Source organism: Sus scrofa, chromosome 15, assembly GCF_000003025.6.
Source record: "Sus scrofa isolate TJ Tabasco breed Duroc chromosome 15, Sscrofa11.1, whole genome shotgun sequence".
NCBI classification, from domain to species: Eukaryota; Metazoa; Chordata; class Mammalia; order Artiodactyla; family Suidae; genus Sus; species Sus scrofa.
This window is the reverse complement of record NC_010457.5, coordinates 16,657,701-16,679,471: the sequence shown is the minus strand read 5'-3', so window position 1 is coordinate 16,679,471 and position 21,771 is coordinate 16,657,701. Positions and strand designations below refer to the sequence as shown.

At 38.4% G+C, this 21,771-nt stretch overlaps 1 protein-coding gene across 5 annotated transcripts in view; it reads right to left on the bottom strand.

The window, feature by feature from the left end:
* Positions 1–21,771, bottom strand: part of ZRANB3 (zinc finger RANBP2-type containing 3) — a 313,369-nt gene that overhangs the window by 48,188 nt on the left and 243,410 nt on the right. For all 5 annotated transcript variants that reach the window (XM_021075255.1, XM_021075253.1, XM_021075252.1 and 2 more), the window contains 4 exons: positions 20,546–20,665; positions 18,411–18,530; positions 14,789–14,968; positions 13,320–13,472 (listed from right to left, as the gene is read on the bottom strand). In XM_021075255.1, the coding sequence (XP_020930914.1) occupies positions 13,320–13,472; positions 14,789–14,968; positions 18,411–18,530; positions 20,546–20,665 (573 nt within the window). The remainder of the gene's footprint in view (positions 1–13,319; positions 13,473–14,788; positions 14,969–18,410; positions 18,531–20,545; positions 20,666–21,771) is intronic.

Here is a 21,771-nt window from a genome sequence, read left to right as displayed (position 1 = left end):
GGTAGAAAAGCCAGGAGAGCAGAGTCTTCATTGTGCCTGTGTGTTGGTTTCCACTCTTTATCCGTGACGTTGAGGAGGCATTTTCTTTCTTTTCTCTTCTTTTTTTTGTCTTTTCTAGGGCCACTCTCGCAGCATATGGAGGTTCCTAGGCTAGGGGTCTAATCAGAGCTGTAGCCGCCAGCCTACACCACAGCCACAGCAACACCAGATCAGAGCTGCGTCTGCAAGCTACACCACAGCTCATGGCAACGCTGGATTCCTAACCCACTGAGCAAGGCCAGGGATCGCCGCAACCTCATGGTTCCTAGTTGGATTCGTTAACCACTGCGCCACGACGGGAACTCCCAGGAGGCATTTTCAATCAGAAAAACCCATGTCCTTCAGGTCTGGGAAATTTTCTTAATTCTTTTTTTCTTTTTTCCCTTCGTCATCTCTTTTTGGAATTCCTATTAGGCAAAAGCTTCTGAATTAATCACTTGATTTTCTTAATTTTTTTTCTCACATTTTTCCATTTCTATTTGTTCTAATTTCTGTGTGATCTCCTCATTATCTTCCTTTGCATCCTTCTTGGATTATTATTTTCTGAGATTACAGCTTCAATTTCTAAGAGCTTTTCTTCATTCTCTTTTTCCCTTCTTTTTCTTGTTTTGTGGGTGTAATCTTTTACTTCTCTGTGAATATTAATGGAAGGTTTTTTTGTTTATTTTCTTCAGCTCATTACACAGTCTCTGGTTCTTTTATATCCCTTTCTTGGCTTACAAGCTTATTTTGGTCTCTGCTTTGCTCATGAGAGGATTCCCTCCATGTCTGGTGGGCTTTACTATCCATTCACATTTAAGAATAACACACTAAAATGCCACTGGAAGTTCCAAATGGTGGACCTCACTAACAGTCATCAGTGACTGTCAGAGGATCCATTCCAGGTTCCATAGTCTTTTTTTGGTCCAGTCAGTTTCTCCAGAAAGGAGTCCTCCAGTTTCTTGCCTGAAAGCTACAATGCTGGCTACCTACCAGTGACCTGGGGGCTGATTAGGGGAAGGGAGCAAAGGATTTCTCCATTGGAACTTTTCTGTGGCTCAGCAGGTTAAGGACCCAGTATTATCACTGCTGTGGCTTGGGCTGCTGCTGTGGCACAGGTTTGATTCCTGGCCTGGGAACTTCCTTGTGCCACAGGTGTGGCCAAAAAGAAAAAAAAAAAAATTTCCCCATTAATTACAGGGTCTTTCACTTAATATTTTTTTTTTCTACTCATGGCCTTATACCACTCCTTAACTGGCTCTTCTCCTCGGTATATTTTTAAAGAGGTACAAATAAAACAGCTAAATAAATGAATAAAATATCAAGAACAAAGAATACAAAAAAATAAGTAAAATATACAAAGCAGGCTATTGTCACCTACACCAAATAATGTTTAAACAACATCAGCATCTCTGGTCCCATTCTACATTTTAAAGATTTGTTTCCAGTTGTCCAAAATGTTTTTAATCTCTCCATCTCCCCACCAAAAAGTAAAACAAAAAGATCATTTCAGATTTGTTTATAAAAGAGCAACCCTCCCAACAATATAAAATAAAAACCTAAGAAATCATTCAAAAAAAGAAATCCCAGAGCCTTAAAATATCAGCTTTTAGAGTTGATCTCTTTAATTAAGCTATTTAATCACACTTTGTTGTTTTAGGGCCACACCTTCAGCATATGTAAGTTCCCAGGCTATGGGTCAAATTGGAGCTGCAGCTGCCGGCCTATACCACAGCCACAGCAATGCCAGATCTGAGCTTCATCTGTGACCTACACCACAGCTCATGGCAACACGAGATCTTTGACCCACTGAGTGAGGTCAGGGATTGAACCTGAGTCCTTATGGATACTAGTCAGGTTTGTTACTGCTGAGCCACAACAGGAACTCTGATAATTAAGTTATTTTTAAAATAACTTCTTTTATTATGTAAGTAATCACTAATTTTGGACATTAGCATTTGAAAAATTCTCATTATGTGTCAGCGGCCCATGGAGAGTTAAGGCTTCTGACTGAGAGCAATCAGAAGTTGATGTGTACCTCTGCCACTAGGAAGGTTGACTAACAGAGCCTGTAAGTAGTCAGTAGCTGTGCTATTTTGAAACCATGGCAGCTTGGGTAATAATAAACTGAGACTGGAGCATATAAAATCCAGAAAAAGGAGCGGTGGGTGGAAGGGGGAATCGTTTTATATAATTTCAGGAACTAAAGGATACACTTAGAGTATAATTTTAGAGAAAGGAGAAGACAAGATTAATCAGTAGACTTTAATGTTAGGATGGCTACATTGGACAATGACGAATGTAGTTTTAGGTAGTGACCCTTATAAGTTAGGGCCCTGGAGACAGGGCTGGAAGAAGCATAAGACCTAAGAGGAGTAATAAAGACTTCCTCTGAGATAAACAGTTAGAAACCCGATCCATATTACCAGTTATGTTTTCTGATTGTAGTAGCCTCTGAGCAATCAGGCAGGAAGTTGGTTGATGAGGTTTCTCTGACACTCAATAGCTGTGACTGCCAGATAAAGTGAGAAAAATCTCTTGGACACATCCTGATGATAATTACACACACTGGATGGGAACAGAGAAGGGTTAAAGGCTTACTGAATATGAGTTGTTATTGGTTTTTTTTGTTTTTGTTTTTTGTCTTTTAGGGCTGCACCCATGGCATATGGAGGTTCCCAGGCTAGCTGAGCTGTAGCTGTAGTTCCAGCCTACACCACAGTCAGAGCAACACCAGATATGAGTCGCATCTGCGACTTACACCACAGCTCATGGTGACACCAGACCCTTAACCTACTGATAGAGGCCAGAGATTGAACCTCCTTCCCCATGGTTGCTAGTCAGATCATTTCTGCTGAGCCATGCCAGGAACTCCTGAATATGAGTTATTAATTTGAGATCCACAAGCCTCTTATAAGACCTTGGATGGCCTTCAGTGAGCCTGGGAAACCCTGAAATTGTCCATAAAATGTTGTCTGTATTGTATGTACATTTTTAGAGAGCAGTTCTTTACTCTCCCCACAGATTGAAAGGGATTCAGTACCCCAAAAAGCCATTGGATTAGAAGGTGCATGTGTGGATTGAGAAGCTCCATTTCTTTCCCTAATTTTCTATAGGTAAAGAGAGACTGCAGGTTCATTTGTGAATGCACACATGGGTGGTGAACTAACTCTTTTTAAGAGGAAAAAAATACAGTTTCTCTTAAAAAGTAAGACTCTCTCTAGCTTCTCTCAATACTTTTAAAAAATGGAATATACCAAAACGGAGTAACTTCTGTGCAGGCATGAAACATCACTTAGCTCATTTATCTGTCACTGTACCTAGACTCTCAACAGCTTCTCTTTAAGGGAGCAAATGACACAGGAGTCTCACACAGTCAAAGAAAGGGAAACCACTGATGAGGTGAGAAGGAAAGCACATGGGCTGTAAGGGCTTGGGTGTTACAGGAGACAGTACTGTGCTCACCGGACTCAAAGGTGCAATGTCACGTAGGTCTGCTTAAAACACTGACATTCTGAGACAGAGACATATCATCCGGTGGAGATTCTAGGAGCTATCTGGGATAAGCCTTGTTAATAACAGAAGGAAATGACCTTTAACAAGATGCTTAGACACAGATACTAAACATGAACACAAAATTCCTGTATCATAGTGAGAGGTTTCTATTTACTTTTCTTTTGTCCTTTTCTGTTTAATTAATTAATTAATTAATTAAATTTTTTTTTTTTTTTGGTCTTTTTGTCTTTTAGGGCAGCACCAGTGGCATATGGAGGTTCCCAGGCTAGGGGTCTAATCGGAGCTATAGCCACTGGCCTAGACCACAGCCACAGCAACTTGGGATCTGAGCCACGTCTGTGACCTACACCACAGCTCATGGCAACGCCAGATCCTTAACCCATTGAGTGAGGCCAGGGATCGAACCCGTGTCCTCACGGATGCTAGTTGGGTTCGTTAACCACTGAGCCACGATGGAAGCTCCTCTGTTCAATTAATTCTTTAATAAAGTGAATAAGGATCCACTGATTAAAGCATCTTAGAAAAAGGTGGTAAGAAATAATTAAACAAAATGCTCCCCCCCAAATCATGTTTTCTAAAAAGATTCATCAATAATAACATGATGCCTTACAGGAACAAATTTTTCAGTCTCTCCAAAATAAACTAGAATCCCCAAATGACAACAGCCATACTGATAGTTAAATAGTCAGCACCCATACAGTTCTGGCAGATCTATATTTGAAAAATTATTGACTTTATTAATGTTATCAGTATTTCTTAGTGGTAAAGATAGCAGGACCACAGAAAGACAAAGAAAACTTTGTTACTTAATGGCAAGATTAAGCTAAAAAGTCTTCTGTCTTTTGTAATAATATTGCACTTAGAAGAGACATTATGGTAACAAATTACTGACAAATGTCCTAACCCATCATGACTATTTGTCTTTGTAAAGAAACAAGTATAGTAAGTGATCCTTTTGGTGTCTGATAAATAAAGACCTTAGCAGTATGTGTTTCTAAATGGGAGGAGTGATCTAAGCTTATAGCAATTTTTATCACAAGGCTTTGGGGAGAATACAGTCAAGTCAACATGCCCATGTCTAAGAAATGGAGAAAATAGAAGAACATATTCCTCTCTTCGGTTATATAGCTGACACTCAGTTATTGTGTTCCTGTCTTTTGTTCAATATTGTCTTTGAAAAGCAAAAAAAAAAATAAATAAATAAGTAAAATACTGCTTTTGATGAGAAGTGCTGGGAATAAAAACTGCAAAACGCTTAAGGTGGCAAAATGCATGTTTTCATCTGAAAGGTTCAGGGACCTAATATATTTGCTCTGTTTTGCACTGTGGTAAACAACTGCTCTTTAGAGACAAATCCCCTGGCCATGATGATAGGATTAGAAGTCAGTTATTAGAACTGAAGGAGAGGAAAAGGAAATCTAGTAAAACTCATAAAAAACAATAAAGCACTTCAAAGCCTGGTGCTATTCCAGGGCAGCACATGCCACCAACAAAAGCACTGGTGTCAGGTTTAATAGACTTTGATCAAAGGGCAGCTCAGGGAGAAACATTACTGCCTCATGCCCTTCCTCTCCTGTTCCCCAAGGAGAACAAAACCACCATTTACAAATGGGCCATTGAGACATCTTGCTGGTCTCCTGAACAGCAAACAACTGATGATTGGAACTGGAGCTAAAAACCCTTCGCTACCATTTATAAACAGGCCAGGGTATATAGAATGACAAAAAAGGGTTTCAATCATCTAACTGAAAAAAGTGAAGCTAAATTCTCCTAAAAAAAGAAATGACTGACTGACTTTTCCAGATTTGGTACAATGTCCGTTTCTGTATAGTCATTAAATGAAACTTTGGCAGTGAACCCCTCTTAGGTACCAGAAATTTTTCTCTATGGGCATAGAGAAAACAAAACACCACTTTGGTTAAAAAAGCAAAGTGGTAAAAAAAGAAATGTTATTACTTATTTTTAAAGATGACATCAAAAGCAGTGCAGGCAAAGGTCTTTGGGAACAGCTATCTCTTCTGACAGGGACAATTAGAATGCTCAGCCAAGTATTGTATAATACAGGCTAGAATAACTAGAATGTGACACGCAGCCATCATGTGTGACATCATTATGTGCCATCATCTCTCCCCTAAGCTCTAGGCCTGACCTCCAAATGCCTCATGGGCTTCCGCTAAATAGTTCAGAGGCTCCTCAAACTCCAGAGGGCCTGAGGGGGAAGCCGGCTGCCCTCCTACGATCCCAGTCTCTCAGCTCTTCACTGCTTACCAAATTAAGGCAAAGTCCTCTGCTACAGATTCTCCAGTTTTAGACTAAACTGCATCACTTCCTGCACTCACCTATTCAGGCTGCATGCCTCTGGTTATGGTATCCCCTTTAGATACCTGCTTCAATCCCTTCTACTCTTCCTGCACCTGCTGGTGTTAGGGTTCCTCCCAGGCCACTTGTATTGATTCTACTTTTGAATGTCTGGAATTTTTCTTTATTACCACTGCAACTGTTAGGTGTTCAGAGTTGTGTGGTGTCCCAAACTCCATCTGCAAATCCCTGCCCAAGGAGCCTTCTAGATGGTAACAGCCTTATGAATAAAAAGGAAATTGGCTTTATTAATAGACCCAGGGAGCACCCAAGGAAAATTTGGTAAAAGATGTATTAAAGAAACCAGCCAAAACCCAAGGCCATAATAGGACTTCCTTCCCCAAATCTAGCAGCAGAGAAGATTACAGGGCCTGCTTCCGATCGACACAGTGCAGGAGAGGCACGCCCCTGAGAAGCACAGTGACTCACCAGCCCTCAACTGTTGCCCAGCTAAGTTCTCACGCTGAAAAATCAGATTAATAACTCCTCCTAAAGAGTGGGGGACAAAGTGCAGAGGAGGAGTGGAGACAGAAAATCACTTTACCATAGGCTCAAATTGGATGGGAGGCAGGGCAGAAATAATCCATTCCCCAAATACCACTGCCTCCAAGAACCTCTGTCTCATCTCCCTCCCATTCATTTTCCACACAGTTACAAGGAGTATCTTTGGAAAACAGAAATTTGACTATGTTATTCATCTGCTTAAAAGCCTCTGATGATACTATGTTACTTCCAGGATAAAGTCCAACTTCTCCGCATGGCATGTGTGGGCTCCTCTCCATCTCAGATGTGCCAAAATTTCAAGCTTCCTCTCCTCTGACTCACTTCTTGTGTGTCCGGTACTCATATGTTCGCCTGAAATTCCCATTCCAGGATGTCTGCTCAGATCGCTGGGATGTGGGGCATGCTTTTGGTGTTCCCTTTGCCTGAACAAGGAGCCACCCCTTTTGAACTCATCCTTCATAATCCAGCTCAGATGTTTCCTAAGGGAAACTTTCTCATATGCCCCTATGTTATTTACTCTATCCTATGTTCCCAGAGCCTTGTTATCTATCTCTATTGCCGCATTTATCATATTGCATTAAAATGATTCACTTATAATCATCTCTCCCAATTAAAGAGTAGGCTCCAAAAGAAAGTTAGCTGTTTTTCTTATCTTTGCATCTAGCATATAGTCTTTTGTTTGTTTTGTTTTTGTTTTCTTTGGGCCACATATGGAGCGTATGGAACTTCCCAGCCTGGGGGATGAAATGGAGCTACAGCTGCTGGCCTACGCCACAGCCACAGCAACACCAGATCTGAGCTGCATCTTTGACCTACACCGCAGCTTGTGGCAACACTGGATCCTTAACCCACTGATCAAGGCCAGGGATCAAACTCACATCCTCATGGATACTAGTCAGGTTCTTAACCTTCTGAGCCACAATGGGAATTCCATAGTCTTTTTAAAATAGCAGCTTTATTGAAATATAATCTATTTATACATTATAAAATTCACTCTTTTAAAGTGTCCTATTTGGTGCTTTTTAGTATAATTATGCAACCATTACTACTGTTTAATTATAAATCACTTTCATCACCCTCAAAAAGAAACCCCATACCAAGTAAGCAGTCACTTCCCATCTCCACCTCCCCCAAGCCCCTTCAATGATTAATCTATTTTATGTGTCTATGGACTTGCCTATTCTGGCCAATATAACTAAATATAAATGGAACCAAACAGCATGCAGCCTTTTGTGTCTGGCTTCTTTCACCTAGCATGATGTTTTCAGGGTTCATCTAAATTGCAATATGCATCAGAACTTCATTCCTTTTTAATGGCTGAATAGTATTCCATTGCATGGAACACACATACACATACCATATTTTGTTTATCCATTCATCAACTGATGAACACTTAGGCTATTCTAACTTTTTGGCTATTATGATCATGCTGCTATGATACTTACATACAAGTTTTTATGTGGATATGTGTTTTCAATTCCTTAGAAGTAGAATTACTGGGTCATATATTAAGTCTGTGTCTTTATATTTTAAGAAACTGTCAGACTGTTTTTAAAAACCACCACACCATTTTCCATTCCTACCAGCAGGGTATGAGTGTTTCAATTTCTCTACATCTCTGCCAATACATATTGTCTGTCTTTTTAATTTTAGTCATCCTCATGGGTATGAAGTGGTATCTCATTGTGGTTTTGATCTGCATTTCCTATAATCTTAATAAATGTTTATATAACAAATAATCTTTGAATGCTCTGTACATACCATACATCCCATAAACACTGGCTAACCAAACTGAAGTGTTTCAAAGTCTTTTTCATCCCACAAATAATTGAGGACCCACAATGTGCTAACTCTAATGCATCTAGCATATTTTGGCAAGGTTAGGAAGGCAGACTTTGGAGCAGAAATCCCAGTTCTGCCACTTACTGATTGTGTGAACTTGAGTGGGTAATTGATTTTCTGATTTAGTGGGGCATGGTAACAGTATCTGCCTCATGGTGAAGCTGTGAAGGTTAAATAAGGTCATGAGTGTTAAGGGCTTGGCACAATGGCTACACAGAATACTGGATACATGTTAAGTCATAAAGGTAAACAAGACAAATGCATAACAACAGCACTATGGGATGTAAGCTATAGCAGAGATACTTGTACATCTCTATCCATAAAAATGAGCCCACCCTCTTGTCCTTATTATCAGGCTATTAAGCAAACTAATTATATTATGTTTACTGAATGGTTTGAATTAAAAAATATACATTAAATAAATATTCTCATTTAAGATGTGTTATCTTCAAGAAATTAGTGCTTTAGCATACTGAGAAATAAGAGATTTTGCATAAGAATGATTTATACTTCATGAATACACAGCTCCTATGGTCAGCTTTCTTTTCGCCATCACCATTTTTTCAACTAGGTAACACGTGTGAATCAAGATTATTTTTTATACTTATGAGACGGCTTCTTATTCACACTTCCTGGCCCACAAGACAACACACATTTCATTCAATATTGGCATTTAATAAAAACAGTAGTTTGTTTTTGAATTTTGAGAGCATATTTAAAAATTCTGTAGTTGTGCTAAAAAGCTCTCCTTTCCAACTCTGTGTAGAAATCATATATTTTTAATGCAAATATGGGTGTTTCAAATGTAAATGTGCTTTGGGTGAAGGATGTTCTCTGGATGGCCTAGAGGACAGCAGACCAGGGAACTTGAGGAGGTTACGACAGGGAAAAGGCAGGGTGTAAGCCAGGTCAAAGATGCAAGTACGAAGGCAAGGAAAGGAAGATTAGACAGCAGGGGGGAGGCTAGTGAAGAAAATTGGGAGATACTGAACGAAAAGTACACAAAATGCAAACAACTGGTGTGGGAAAGAAACCACAGTGTGGCTGAATTTGGGAACTATCTGGAGATCTGTTCTAAAATGCAAAGAGGGCTACTGTCTGAAGTAATGAAAAGAGAGCAGCTCTGGCTTACTGATATTTGGAGAAGAGAAACCAAGCAAAAAGAAGATTTATCCTAAGTGGGAGCTGGACTTGTGACCCATTTTAGAGTCCTTTCTTTGGCTTACCTACGAATCGCTGATGCACCAAGTTTCTCTTCAGATATTTTATTTTATATACATAAAATGAATGAAAGGGGCCTCAGAAGCCATCTAGTGATCTAGGCATTCAAATGACTGAATAAATGATGCTACTGGCCCTTATCTCTTATGGGCCAAAAGAGGATGGGAAAAGGCCTTGAAGAGGTTACCAGAAGAGCCTGATTTCCCACAGCTATAGCTAAAGGAAGGGATACCGCTGAGATGGTGGTAGAAAAATCAAAACTAGAGAGGCAGGCTTCCTAGTTGAATACTCCACTCATTCTATTTTATTCAGAAACAACATTTAATTACTTAGAAATGACAATATAGACTAATATAGCCCATATTTTTCTCTCCTTCCATCTAGAGACAACCTACTTTATCACTTCATGGAAACAAATGTAGGAAAACCAAAACACCACATATCCAAAAGGGTACTTAGAAGTCATGTACGTTCAGACATAGGAAGAAGCTTGAGAAACTGGATCTGAGACAGTGACCCAGGCGATGGACTCCCAGGCAGGACAGGTTACCGAAGGGACAGACAATGGGCTTTATTCATGGTGGTGGAATTACTTCTGTTCATTTGAATTGGACTTCAGTTTGAGTTGTACTTGGGCTAATAAATAATTTCTTTTCAAAAAGTAAAGATATCTAGGATGGGTAAAGAATTGTGACTCATACGTTGGTGTGGATTAATTCTGTGCAGGGTGTTATTTAAAAACATAACAGCAGGGGCGTTAACCAGAGTCCTAGAGGCCCATGCCGTGCAGGATCACAAGAAGGTCCAGAAGGCCCTAGTGGTGGAGTGAGGAAGTAAGAGAAGACTGAAGAAGGCTTATTTATCATCTGTTACCAAAATAGTTAACATTTAACAACCAGCACACTTATACCTGTATATACTGGTAGAGTACCAGCCCTGGTTCCTCTTTTTTTTTTTTTCGCTTTTCAGGGTCACACCTGCAGCATATGGAGGTTCCCAGGCCAGGGGTCAAATCAGAGTTGCAGTGCTGGCCTACGCCACAGCCACAGCAACGCAGGATCCAAGCCATGTCTGTGACCTATACTACTGCTCATGGCAATGCCAGATCCTTAACCCACTGAGTAAGGCCAGGAATCAAATCCACATGCTCATGGATACTAGTTGTGTTTGTTACCACTGAGCCACAAAAGGAACTCCCCATATATTTTTTAATCCCAATAGTTAGCTGAGTTAGGTGACAGAAAGAGAATTCTAAGAGAGGAAGGAGTCGAGGATAATGCCATTCTAAAGGGCAATGAATACCAGGGGAGAAAGAAAGCAACAAAGAGCAAAATTATTACAAAAATTTTGTCTGGGAAAATATTCTCTCATTTTCCTGTTCTTCCTAACCACAGGTCTCCCTGTGCCCAGGGATCATAATCACACTAATATTAGCTCTAGGTCAATTCACAGAAAACCAATTTGCTGAAGGCCCAGATGCTAAGAAGTCAATTCACCTGACACCCAATTTACTGAAGACCAATTTGCCAAATTTACCATATTTATTGGCTTTCTGAAAAATCACTTATAGAGTTCAGAGCATTTTGAATGTGACAAACTGGGAGGGTTAAAAAGACTCTGGGGAACTAGAGATCCAAGGAGCTGTGGCTTCCTGGCTCTTCTTGCCTCCATTCATCGTCTCTGCCCTTCAGGCTCATGCTCTGCTCCTTGCTCTCCTCCTTTTTGAGCCTCTCAGTCTCCCTTTCTCTAGAGCTGCCAGCCTGGGCTGAGTCACACAGTGACCAATACACAGTCCATTCTTCTGGCCTTGGGGATCCTCCTCTGCCCCAGCTCTAAACTCCTGCTGCAGCAGCATCGGAGTGCCAGGACAGAGATAAAATAAACATTCCTTAAAATGCTGACACAACAGAAATATTCATAAGCTGTTTAAAACCATCCAATTAGAACTGTCATCTACTTTTTAAACAAGTTTTTGATGACAATGGGCCATATTGGTTAATTTGGCGAAGTTTAATTGGCAAAATTGGAAGTATCCCAAAAATGCTAAATGTAGGCAATTTTTTTTTTAAAGGCTTTAAAAAAGGATCCAAGAGAAATCAGTATAAATAGAAAAATTCCCATAGGAAATGTTGAAATTTTGGCAACATTCAGAAGAAAAATACTTCGATTAAACTTCCTTAGGGCTTCTCAACAAATTGAACATTTCTTAAAATGCACGAAGCTGAAGGATACAAAGACAAAGTAAGGAACCTCAACCTCATCTAAGGTCATTTAAAACACTTCATATCCTGGCCAAAAAACAAACAGAAACAAATACAAAGCAAAACAAAGCAAAATGAACAAACAGTCTCCACATTATAAGATTCCAATTTATATAAGACCATCTGTGTAAAAAACATGCACTGAGAAATCTGTGCAAGGTAACACAAAACTATGAACAGTATACCCCAAAGCAGGGAAGTAAGATTTGGTAAGTGCGACTAGGTGATTTTTTTTTTTTTTTTTTTTTTTTTTTTTTTGTCTTTATAGGGCTGCACCTGTGGCATATAGAAGTTCTTGGGCTAGAGGTTAAATCATAGCTGTAGCTGCCAGCCTGCACCAAAGCCACAGCAACGTGGGATCCAAGCCATGTCTGTGAACTATACCACAGCTCACAGCAATGCCTGATCCTTAACCCACTGGGCAAGGATCAAACCTGTGTCCTCATGAATACTAGTTGGTTTCGCTACTGCTAAGCCATGACAGGAACTCCTAGGTGATTTTTTTAAGCTTTGTACACAGATACACATTTTTATTCTGATAGACCTAAAAACAATAAATGTATATTTATGTGGGAATATATGTTTCAAGTTTTTAATACTTACCAGAAGGGAACTCAGAGTTCAGTAAAGAATTTTAGAGAGGGAAGAGCTACAAATCATGGTTTTAGTTATATATTTTAAAAATACCTATGCTACCTACAGATTTTTACAGGCTAAAATATAATAAACATTGCTAAAAGAAAAGTAGTTTTTAAAATAAAAAAATGTCTTAGAAATAATTCTTCTATTTTTTAGAAGTCTGACAGAATGACAATCTTGGATCCTAGAAAAGAAAAATATACTAGCCCTCCAAAAGGATACATAAAATAAATAAGATCCACATAAAAAACACTATTTTTATGGAATTAAACTTTGTATTATTAAGATTTTAATTTTGCACTATGAGAAAACATGTATAGACTTCAATTTCATCCCTATAATATCTGATCAATTCTTTCAAAAATTAAAATTAAACTCCACATAACTCTCACACTATATTGTCCCAGCTGGGCTAGAAAAATTAAATTGTGTCTTGACTACAAGCATCTGGAACATATTTTTTCTTATTTAGTTTATATATAGTCTCCAAACAGCACTTGTTATTTTACAGAGAATAAAATAAATATCCATATATCCACCAGTCAAAGTTTACAGATTCTAATATTGTAATAGCTATTTCTGATGCTTTTCTTTTTTATTTTATTGTAGTATATAGTATCTTTACTGAGTGTGTAGCTTATTTAAAATTTCTTTCCCTACCCTCTGGATCACAGAGAGAGTCTTCCATGGTTTCTTCTCAAGGGGGATTCTATTTAGCTTGTTTTTTTAAGGAGCAGAAGAGTGACCACTGATCTATAACTATTGGAAGATACAAGCCATTGCTACAGGCTCTTTCTCTCATTTTTGGTTCTTAGAGTTTTTCTACCTTTATGTGGAGGCTCCTTTCAATAGCATGAACAAGTGAAAATTGCTATTGAAAATTGCTATTGAAAACAATATACGGTAAAGTCATAGTTTCAGGATATTAAAAATAGAAAAGAATACATCACATAGTCTTACATGGGTGAATAACATTTCATTCTTGAGCGCCTCAGAACTTTCATCTGGAGTCCAAACTTCAGCAAACTGCAGGAAATCCCATTTTTCCTTATCATCCTCCTCAGCCTGAAGTTTTTCCTTCCTACCGTTCAATGTACTCCCTGTAACCTGAGCCTGTAAGATGGAAAAATATATGAATTTTACAACAGTTCACCTTACTGATATTTCTACACAGTAACTTGATACTGCATTTAAATCACAGGCAATCCAATACAGAAAATCTTATTGTTTTAACATATCAGGGGTTTTAGTAATATAATTATTCAAAATTTCAACCAAATTACCAAGTCAATGATACCTATGCTTAATGAGGAAAAGGTCTAACTAGAGAAGCTATGTACTATTTGCTTTTCTCATAAAAACTTTTATTTTAATATTTATAAACTTTGCCATTAAAGACATATGATTGGCCATTTTGAACATCTATATTCAAAGCTTGAAAACCATCCTCTAATCCTTAGTCAAGTCCTTTCTATAAACATTCCTCAAGGATGGGGAAAAGAAGAGACAGGTGAGTAGACAGAGCAAGAAACATCCCTCCTTCCTTTTCCTCAGGGCACAGGCAGTCCTCTGTCCAAAATTTAGGCAGGAACTTAAGAATCCTTCTAAGAAAGGACTTACTCCTAGCTTACAAAAAGGACTTGGGGTTTGAAAGTGATATGGTTCCTTACTAGCTCATCTTCCCCTAGCCTTTAAGATATAAATGAATGTAAAAAACAAAACAGGAGTTCCTATTGTGGCTCAGGGGGTTCAAATCTGACTAGTATCCATGAGGATGTGAGTTCGATCCCTGGCCTCAGTCAGTGGGTTAAGGATCAAGCACTGCTGTGAGCTGTGGTGTAGGTCACAGATGCAGCTCAGATCCCATGTTGCTGTGGCTGTGGCGTAGGCTGGCAGAGGTAGCTCCAATTTGACCGCTAGCCTGGGAACTGCCATATGGCGCAGATGCGGTGCCCCCCAAAATAAAGAAAGAAAAAAAGAAAAAAAAAAGAGGTACAAACTACTATGTATAAAATAAATAAGCTACAAGGATACATTGTACAGCTCAGGGAATATAGCCAATATTTTATAACTATAGATGGAGTACAATACATAAACATTTTGAATCACTATGTTGTATACCTGCAACTAATATAATACTGTAAATCAACTATACTTCAATTTAAAAAAATAGATTTAGGGCTGGATTAAAAAATGGTAGAAGAAGAGCTTGGAAGACAGGAGGAACACATGTAAATTCATGTCACTCTCTTATTATTGGTAGGATACTATCAATAGAAGCCTTTTCTGGACTTGGTCCCTATAAACATCACTATCTTAGTGTATTTAGGTATCTTTTGCCTGAGAACACTAGCATTAATCCTCTTAACTCATGCTGGCTATGGATAATAGTGAGCAAGCTGGTAACCTGGTTTAAATTCAAGGTTTACCTTGCGATTCAACATTGCCCACATGAGGGTGTCTAGAGTCCCATTTGCTATAAGGTAGTGAATATTCACAGAACTGCACTGTCCAATCCGGTGAGCACGATCTTCTGCTTGTTTTATGTGTCCAGGGTCCCAATACAACTCAGCAAATACCACATGAGTTGCAGCAGTAAATGTCAAACCCTAAGTAAAATAAAGTAATTAAGATGCAAATAGACTGAGAATTTAACATATAGCCATATATAATAAAGTCTTTCTGAGTAAGTTCCATGGACAAGAGAATGCTGAAGAACTTGAAAACAAATTGGTCTTTCATTTTAAGACAAAGTTAGAAAATTTCATTTCTGAAAGGCAAATGAAGACTGCTGATTGCGAGATAGCCATGTGAAGTACAAAAAACACATTTAAAAGGTATTTCAATATTTCAAAAGTCAGTTCGATGAAGATATATATATATATATGCAAAATCACTATCCTCTGACAAAGCCTGGATTCATATCACCACTGGAAAATCTAATAAAATACATTATAAATGAGAATATAATATCTAACACATGGTATCCATAGCAACTATGCAGAGAGCAATGACATTCCCTATTCATTTAATTCATACAATTGTTCTATAAAGCAAGAAAATCATGTCTCTAATCATACTGTTTTCTTTCTATGAAATTTCTCATGTTGCACCCCAAAGACTCTAAAGTTTACTGGCTTGTATCTCAGTGTAAATAACACAATTGAATTTTTTTGTGCAGTTGCGTTTTACATCAGTTTGAAATTCTGTGACATTAAGAGTACTAGTCTTGTTTTACACAATTAACAATGAAATAATGCAAATCTCCTCAAATAAAAAGTATGTCCAAAAATGCATAACTTGTAGTTCCCACCGTGGCTTAGTGGAAACGAATCTGACTAGTGTCCACGAGGACACAGGTTTGATCCCTGGCCTTGATCAGGTGGTTAAGGATCTGGCATTGCCATGAGCTGTGGTGTAGGTCACAGATGTGGCTCAGATCCCATGTTGTTGTGGCTATGGTGTAGGCTGGCAGTTGTAGCTCTGATTCAGCTCTTTAGCCTGGTAACCACCATATGCTGTGGGTGCAGCCCTAAAAAGACAAAACAAAACAAAACAAAACAAAAGAGAGAGAGAAAGAGAGACCAAGGGCCTCACTGGACATAACAACAATAACAACAACAAAAATGCATGACTTTAAAGTTGGTAGGCCAAGTGTGGACCATGCTTATGCTATAGCCACATTGCAGTAAGGGATACTAGGTGGTCAAAAGAAATGCCTACCATACTTTCGAAGTATTAACTAATCTACGCTGTTGTGCACATGCACTGAAACTTCTGTGACTGAGTGACTTTTCTGACTCCTGTGCGATTATTTTGATATGCTATTTTAACTTACAAATTTTTTATATCATATAACCAACATCATACAAACATCCATTAAATGGTAGCACTAGTTCTCAAGCTGAAGATCAACCACTTTGGAACAGAATTAAGAAGTAATAAAAACACGGACAGAGTCAAATAAACGCTACACTAAAACGTGCTGCTATTTAGGATATGAAATGCCACAAAATATTAGAGATAATGCAGAAAAATTAAGGAGTATTTAAAGAAGGACACCATCGGAGTTCCCATCGTGGTGCAGTGGAAACGAATCTGACTAGGAACCATGAGGTTGCAGGTTTGATCCCTGGCCTCGCTCAGTGAGTTAAGGATCCGGTGTCGCCGTGAGCCGTGGTGTTGGTCGTAGATGCGGCACAGATCCTGTGTTGCTGTGGCTGTGGCGTAGGCCAGTGGCTACAGCTCCGATTAGACCCCTAGCCTGGGAACCTTCATATGCTGCGGTGTGGCCCTGAAAGGACAAAAGACAAAATAAATAAATAAATAAAATTAAAGAAGGACACCATTAAGTATGTAAAAAGCATCATATGACCATATATAAGAATAAAGGGGAAACACATTGGCAAGATCAAGATCACTCAAAGATGCTATTAAACTACAACAGAATGTTCACAAATCCCCAAAATGAAGACTTTCTGCTTTCCTTTAGCTCTATGAAGATGCTAATGCTCAAGAATATGAGTTTCTTTTTTTTCTTTTTAGGGCCACAACCAAGGCATATAGAAGTTCCCATTCTAGGGATCAAATTGGAGCTATAGCTGCCAGCCTACATCACAGCCACAGCAACGCCAGATCCTTAACCCACTGAGCAAGGCCAAGGATTGAACTCGCATCCTCATGGATAGTAGTCGGATTCGTTTCCACTGTGCCACAATGGGAACTCCCAAGAATATGAATATTGAATTATTCAGGGTCTTCAGGATTACAGCCTTGAATCAAGCGTGAGTGCCTTGCACAATTTTAATTTCAGAAAGTCTTTTATCAGATCACACCCAGACTCTCCTGTCCAGCTTCGTCTTACTTATCTTCTCGTGTGCTATCAGTATTCCATTTCCAATTTTAAGCTCTTTTTGATGATAATCTCTATGGCTGAAATACCCTAACAGATATAAAACTCAGATTACTGGAAATTTAATCCAACATGAGGGAAGTGTTGAGACAACCCTCCTTTTGGCTAGAACTTCTAATGGCTTCTAGAACTTCTTCATCCTCATGGACTCATTCTCTGTACACAATTTTGTATATATCAGTTTGCTCATGTAAAAGGAGAACATTAGCTCTGATCCAGATTCCAAAGTCCACAGAAGTTACCAGATATGCCATATATCAGGTTGGGTATTTAACAACAATATACTCAATTATTTTCCCCTATATATTGGCTTAGACATTTATATTACAGTGTTTTAGAATGTTCATAGGAAAAAAACCCAGAAGAGTCCTCTCTTACATCAAGTGGCAGAGACTAATGTCTATTCTTTTCTTTTTCCTTTGTAACATAATACGTGATGGTTAGCATGACTACTTGGAATAAAGGCTACTTTCCCTGGAAGTTAGTTTTGGCCATGGGACTAATTGCAGGCCGAGCAGATGTAGCATGCCTTTCTCCAGTCAGCTGCCTGGATCACATAGCTGCCCTCCTAGATAAGAAACACTTGCTAGGATTGGTGGAACAGAAAGCCAGGGGGCCTAGGTTGTTCTAAGGACCTTGTGGAACCACCACACAAGCCTAGGACTGTCCATATTAGAAAATAAAACTTTATGTTTTTAAATCATTCTCAATTTGTGTTTTCATTTACTTGCAGCCAAACCTAATTCTAAGGGACAAACCAAGAACATACCATAAAACATTCAGAAAGATGGAAGAGTTCTTTTCCTTTAGGCCTGCTTGTCTCACAAACTCTGATGAGAACAACCAAGTAAGATAAGTGCTATAAGAAGGGGATAAAACAATTCTATGTTGTCTCAAAGGAAGGAAAAAGTCATGAAAAAGTATTACAATCTAATTACACTCTTCTAAGAAATTCTTTCCTTGAAAGTTTAGGAAGATCAGGGTTGAAAGTGTTTGTGGAAGTTACCTCTGTTACACTTTCTAGCACCCTCCACCATAGATTGAGTATTTATCACACCAGATACAAAGTTATAGTTATGCTTACGGGCCTTTTTATTATCTCAACAACATTTATCAAATTTAGACCAGAAACTTCTTACCTGACCAGCAGCCTGAATGCTCAGGATAGCCACACGAGTCTCAGGATCCTTTTGAAACTGATTAACCAGATGTATTCTTTCTGAAGACGGAACACTTCCATCAATCCTAACATAGCGAGTCTAGCATCCACAATGAGAGAGATGGCAAAATTAGGACAAGCTCCTATGCACCCATCTTTTTTTGTTTTTGTTTTTTGGTTTTGCCTTTTAGGGCTGCACCTGAGGCATATGGAAGTTCCCAGACTAAGGGTCAAATTGGAGCTATACTGCCAGCCTACACCACAGCTACAGCAATGCAGGATCCCAGCAGCATCTACGACCTACATCAAAGCTCACGGCAATGCCAAATCCTTAACCCACTGAGCAAGGCCAAGGATTGAACACACATCCTCATGCATACCAGTCAGGCTTATTACCACTGAGCCACAATGGGAACGTCCTGAACCTATCTTATTACATGTATTTTACAACTTATTTTTATGTTCACATAATAAAACAGAAACTAGTAAAGATGACAGGTTAGGAAATGTTATATAAGGAGAATCTTAACCAAATTTCTTAATAGCTTTTTGTAATAATTTCATATTTTTAAAGCTTTTAAGCTACTTGAGGGTGGAATCTATGTCTAATTCATCTTCATACCCTCAGTGACAAGCTCAATGCCACATATATAAATGCCATATATACAACAGGAGCTCCATAATGATTACTGAATTAAGCTAGTGTTGCCTTCGGTAAAATTCTGTGTGAACTGAAGTGCAGACTTTAAATGATAGATCACACTAACTTTAAAGTTACAGGATCACTAATTCCAAAGTAAAAATAAAGTCAGACATATGAGAAAGGAAAAAAGAGACTTTTCTGCCCACATATTTGGGATTCATGAAGAGTGGGGCACTTATTTCTGAAATGTCGCAACATTAACTGGGAACACATCTTTTTTAATGTACCATTTGAGTTCTCTTTTTTCACATTAACATTCAATAAAAGATATATATGATATGGTCATCTCCCCTGAGGTGGGGAATCAAGACACGAAAACATATATTTTTAAAAATGAGGGAACATTAAGTGCTAAACTGAACCCTTGGTGTTGTTTAAGAACAATTTGAATTGAGAAAAGGGAACAGCAATCAGTGTGTGTTACATTAGTGAAAAATAACTTATTACTCCACTTTGTAAAAAACAAGTATAAGCCCTGAGTTTCAAACTGTCTGATTTTTATATGGCTTTTATGTAAAATGTTGCCTTAAATAGTTGAGACATACAAGTTATCAGTTTTAAAAGGGAATCAAGTTAATTATTAAATAGAATATCCCTTAACCTTTTATATCTTCACAAAACACATATAAATTGAACAGTGACCCATTTACTATCCATTAAGGGAGATTATAAAACCTTCTGAGGATATTTCTAAAGAAAACACATTGTCAGGCTAAGGAGAGTTTGGGAGAAATTAACCTCCAACACCATAACTATCTACCTTTCTAACTCTTAGTGACACGAAATGGGATTCTAAACACGCCAGTGAAGTGGGAGTGGGAAGAAGAGACACATTTGGAATAGATTTCAGTAGTTTTAAGGTAAAATGGAATAAGAATTAAAAAATCTAATATTATTGTTCAGTCATTTAAAAATTACTCCTAAGGCTAATTAGCCCTTCCTCAGGAAGTGTTTTATAGATACAATGTGATAATGAAAAAGCACCTTTTAATATATAGCACTTTATTATATTATACAATCATACCTTCTTCTATGAAGAAGTCACTGGAGTTACTCCTTTGGTAATGTTAATGAACACATTACCTAATGCTTGAAAAGGGATATGAAGTTAAAAAACATGATTTTATCCCTTTGAAAAATATACCTGCTGGATTTCCCACTGTGGTGTAGCAGGTTAAGAATCCAGTGTTGTCCCTGCAGCAGCTGGGATTGCTACTGAGATGCAGGTTACGTTCCCAGCCTTGTGCAGGGGGTTAAGGATCCTTAGCTGTGGTGCAGGTCACAATTGAGGCTTAGATGCAATCCCTGGCCTGGGAACTTCCATATGCTGCCAGTAAAGCCAAAAACAAAACAGAAACAACCCCCCCACACACACTTTTTAAGAAGTATTTCGTAGATAAATGGTAACATACCTTGCTTTCTATGACAGCTTCTGTGCAAGCTTGGAGCATGCTTAAATGGTGAGCAAAAACTAGAAATTTAAGCGAATCATTCTGCAGCATCATCTTAATATAATCCCTTACAGCACCTGCCTAAATATGAAAAGTTAAACCTTATTAATGTCATAAAAATGTTTATTTAAAAAATCATGTCACTTTCTTTTAATAAAGCAAGAAAAACTTCTAGAAAATCAGTAAGTTTCTATGAACTTTTTTGTTCTCTTGGCAGCCTAAGGAAGTAGAAACCTTCATTCAAAGGGACATGTGGAAGAGGGACCAGAGGAAAAAAAAACTGAGGTGTTAAGAACAAAACAAGAATTAGCACTAAAAAAACAAAACGGGGAACAAGTTTCAAAGGAAAGTAGGTAGCTAAGTGGGCTATGGACAGGAAGGCGTTGGAGGTTTTGTTTAGAAAGTAATTTTTTAAAAAAGCTCATATAGGAGTTTCTGCTGTGGCACAAAAAGATTGCGGAGTCGATAGACAGCTGGGACACAGGTTCAATCCCTGGCCCAGCTCAGTGGATTAAGTATCTGGTGTTGCCAAACCTGCGGCAGGAACCCTGTAGGTCACAACTGGGGCTCGGATCTGATCCCAGGAACTCCATATGCTGTGGGCAGCAGAAAAAGAAATTAAAGTAGGGGGAGAGCTCATATAGAAGACTAAGTGGAATAGAGTTAAGGAGAAAATAGAAGATAAAAAATCAAATGAATAGCATTTTTTTGTGTGTGTGTGGGAGAGAAACTGAAAAAGAATAAGAAAGCTGGGTTGAAGTTTAAGAGTTAAGAAAAGTTGGTTTATTAATTTTTTTTAAACAGGTAGATTTACAAATAGGCTGTCGAACGTGTAGAAAGGCTAAGAAGAAATGGAAAATGAGGGGATGCAGCTTGTCTCCAGAATGGAGGTCACAGAAGAGGCTGGAGTCATGAGATTAAGAACAAAGGAGGGCAATCTGAGTGGGGGAGATACAAAGAAATGGTGAGGTAGAAGGGAGAAAATCAAGATAGTTCACACTGGATAAGCTTTTCTCAGTTAACTTGAGGCCAGGTTACCAATTAAGAGTAAGAAATCAATATGAAATGAATTAACTAGGAGTTAAATTTAAAGTGGAGAGCATGAATTAAATTTAAAACATGGATATAGTATCTTCCAAATGTTAAAAACTAGTTACTTAGAAATTTTGGGAAAAGACATCATGCTG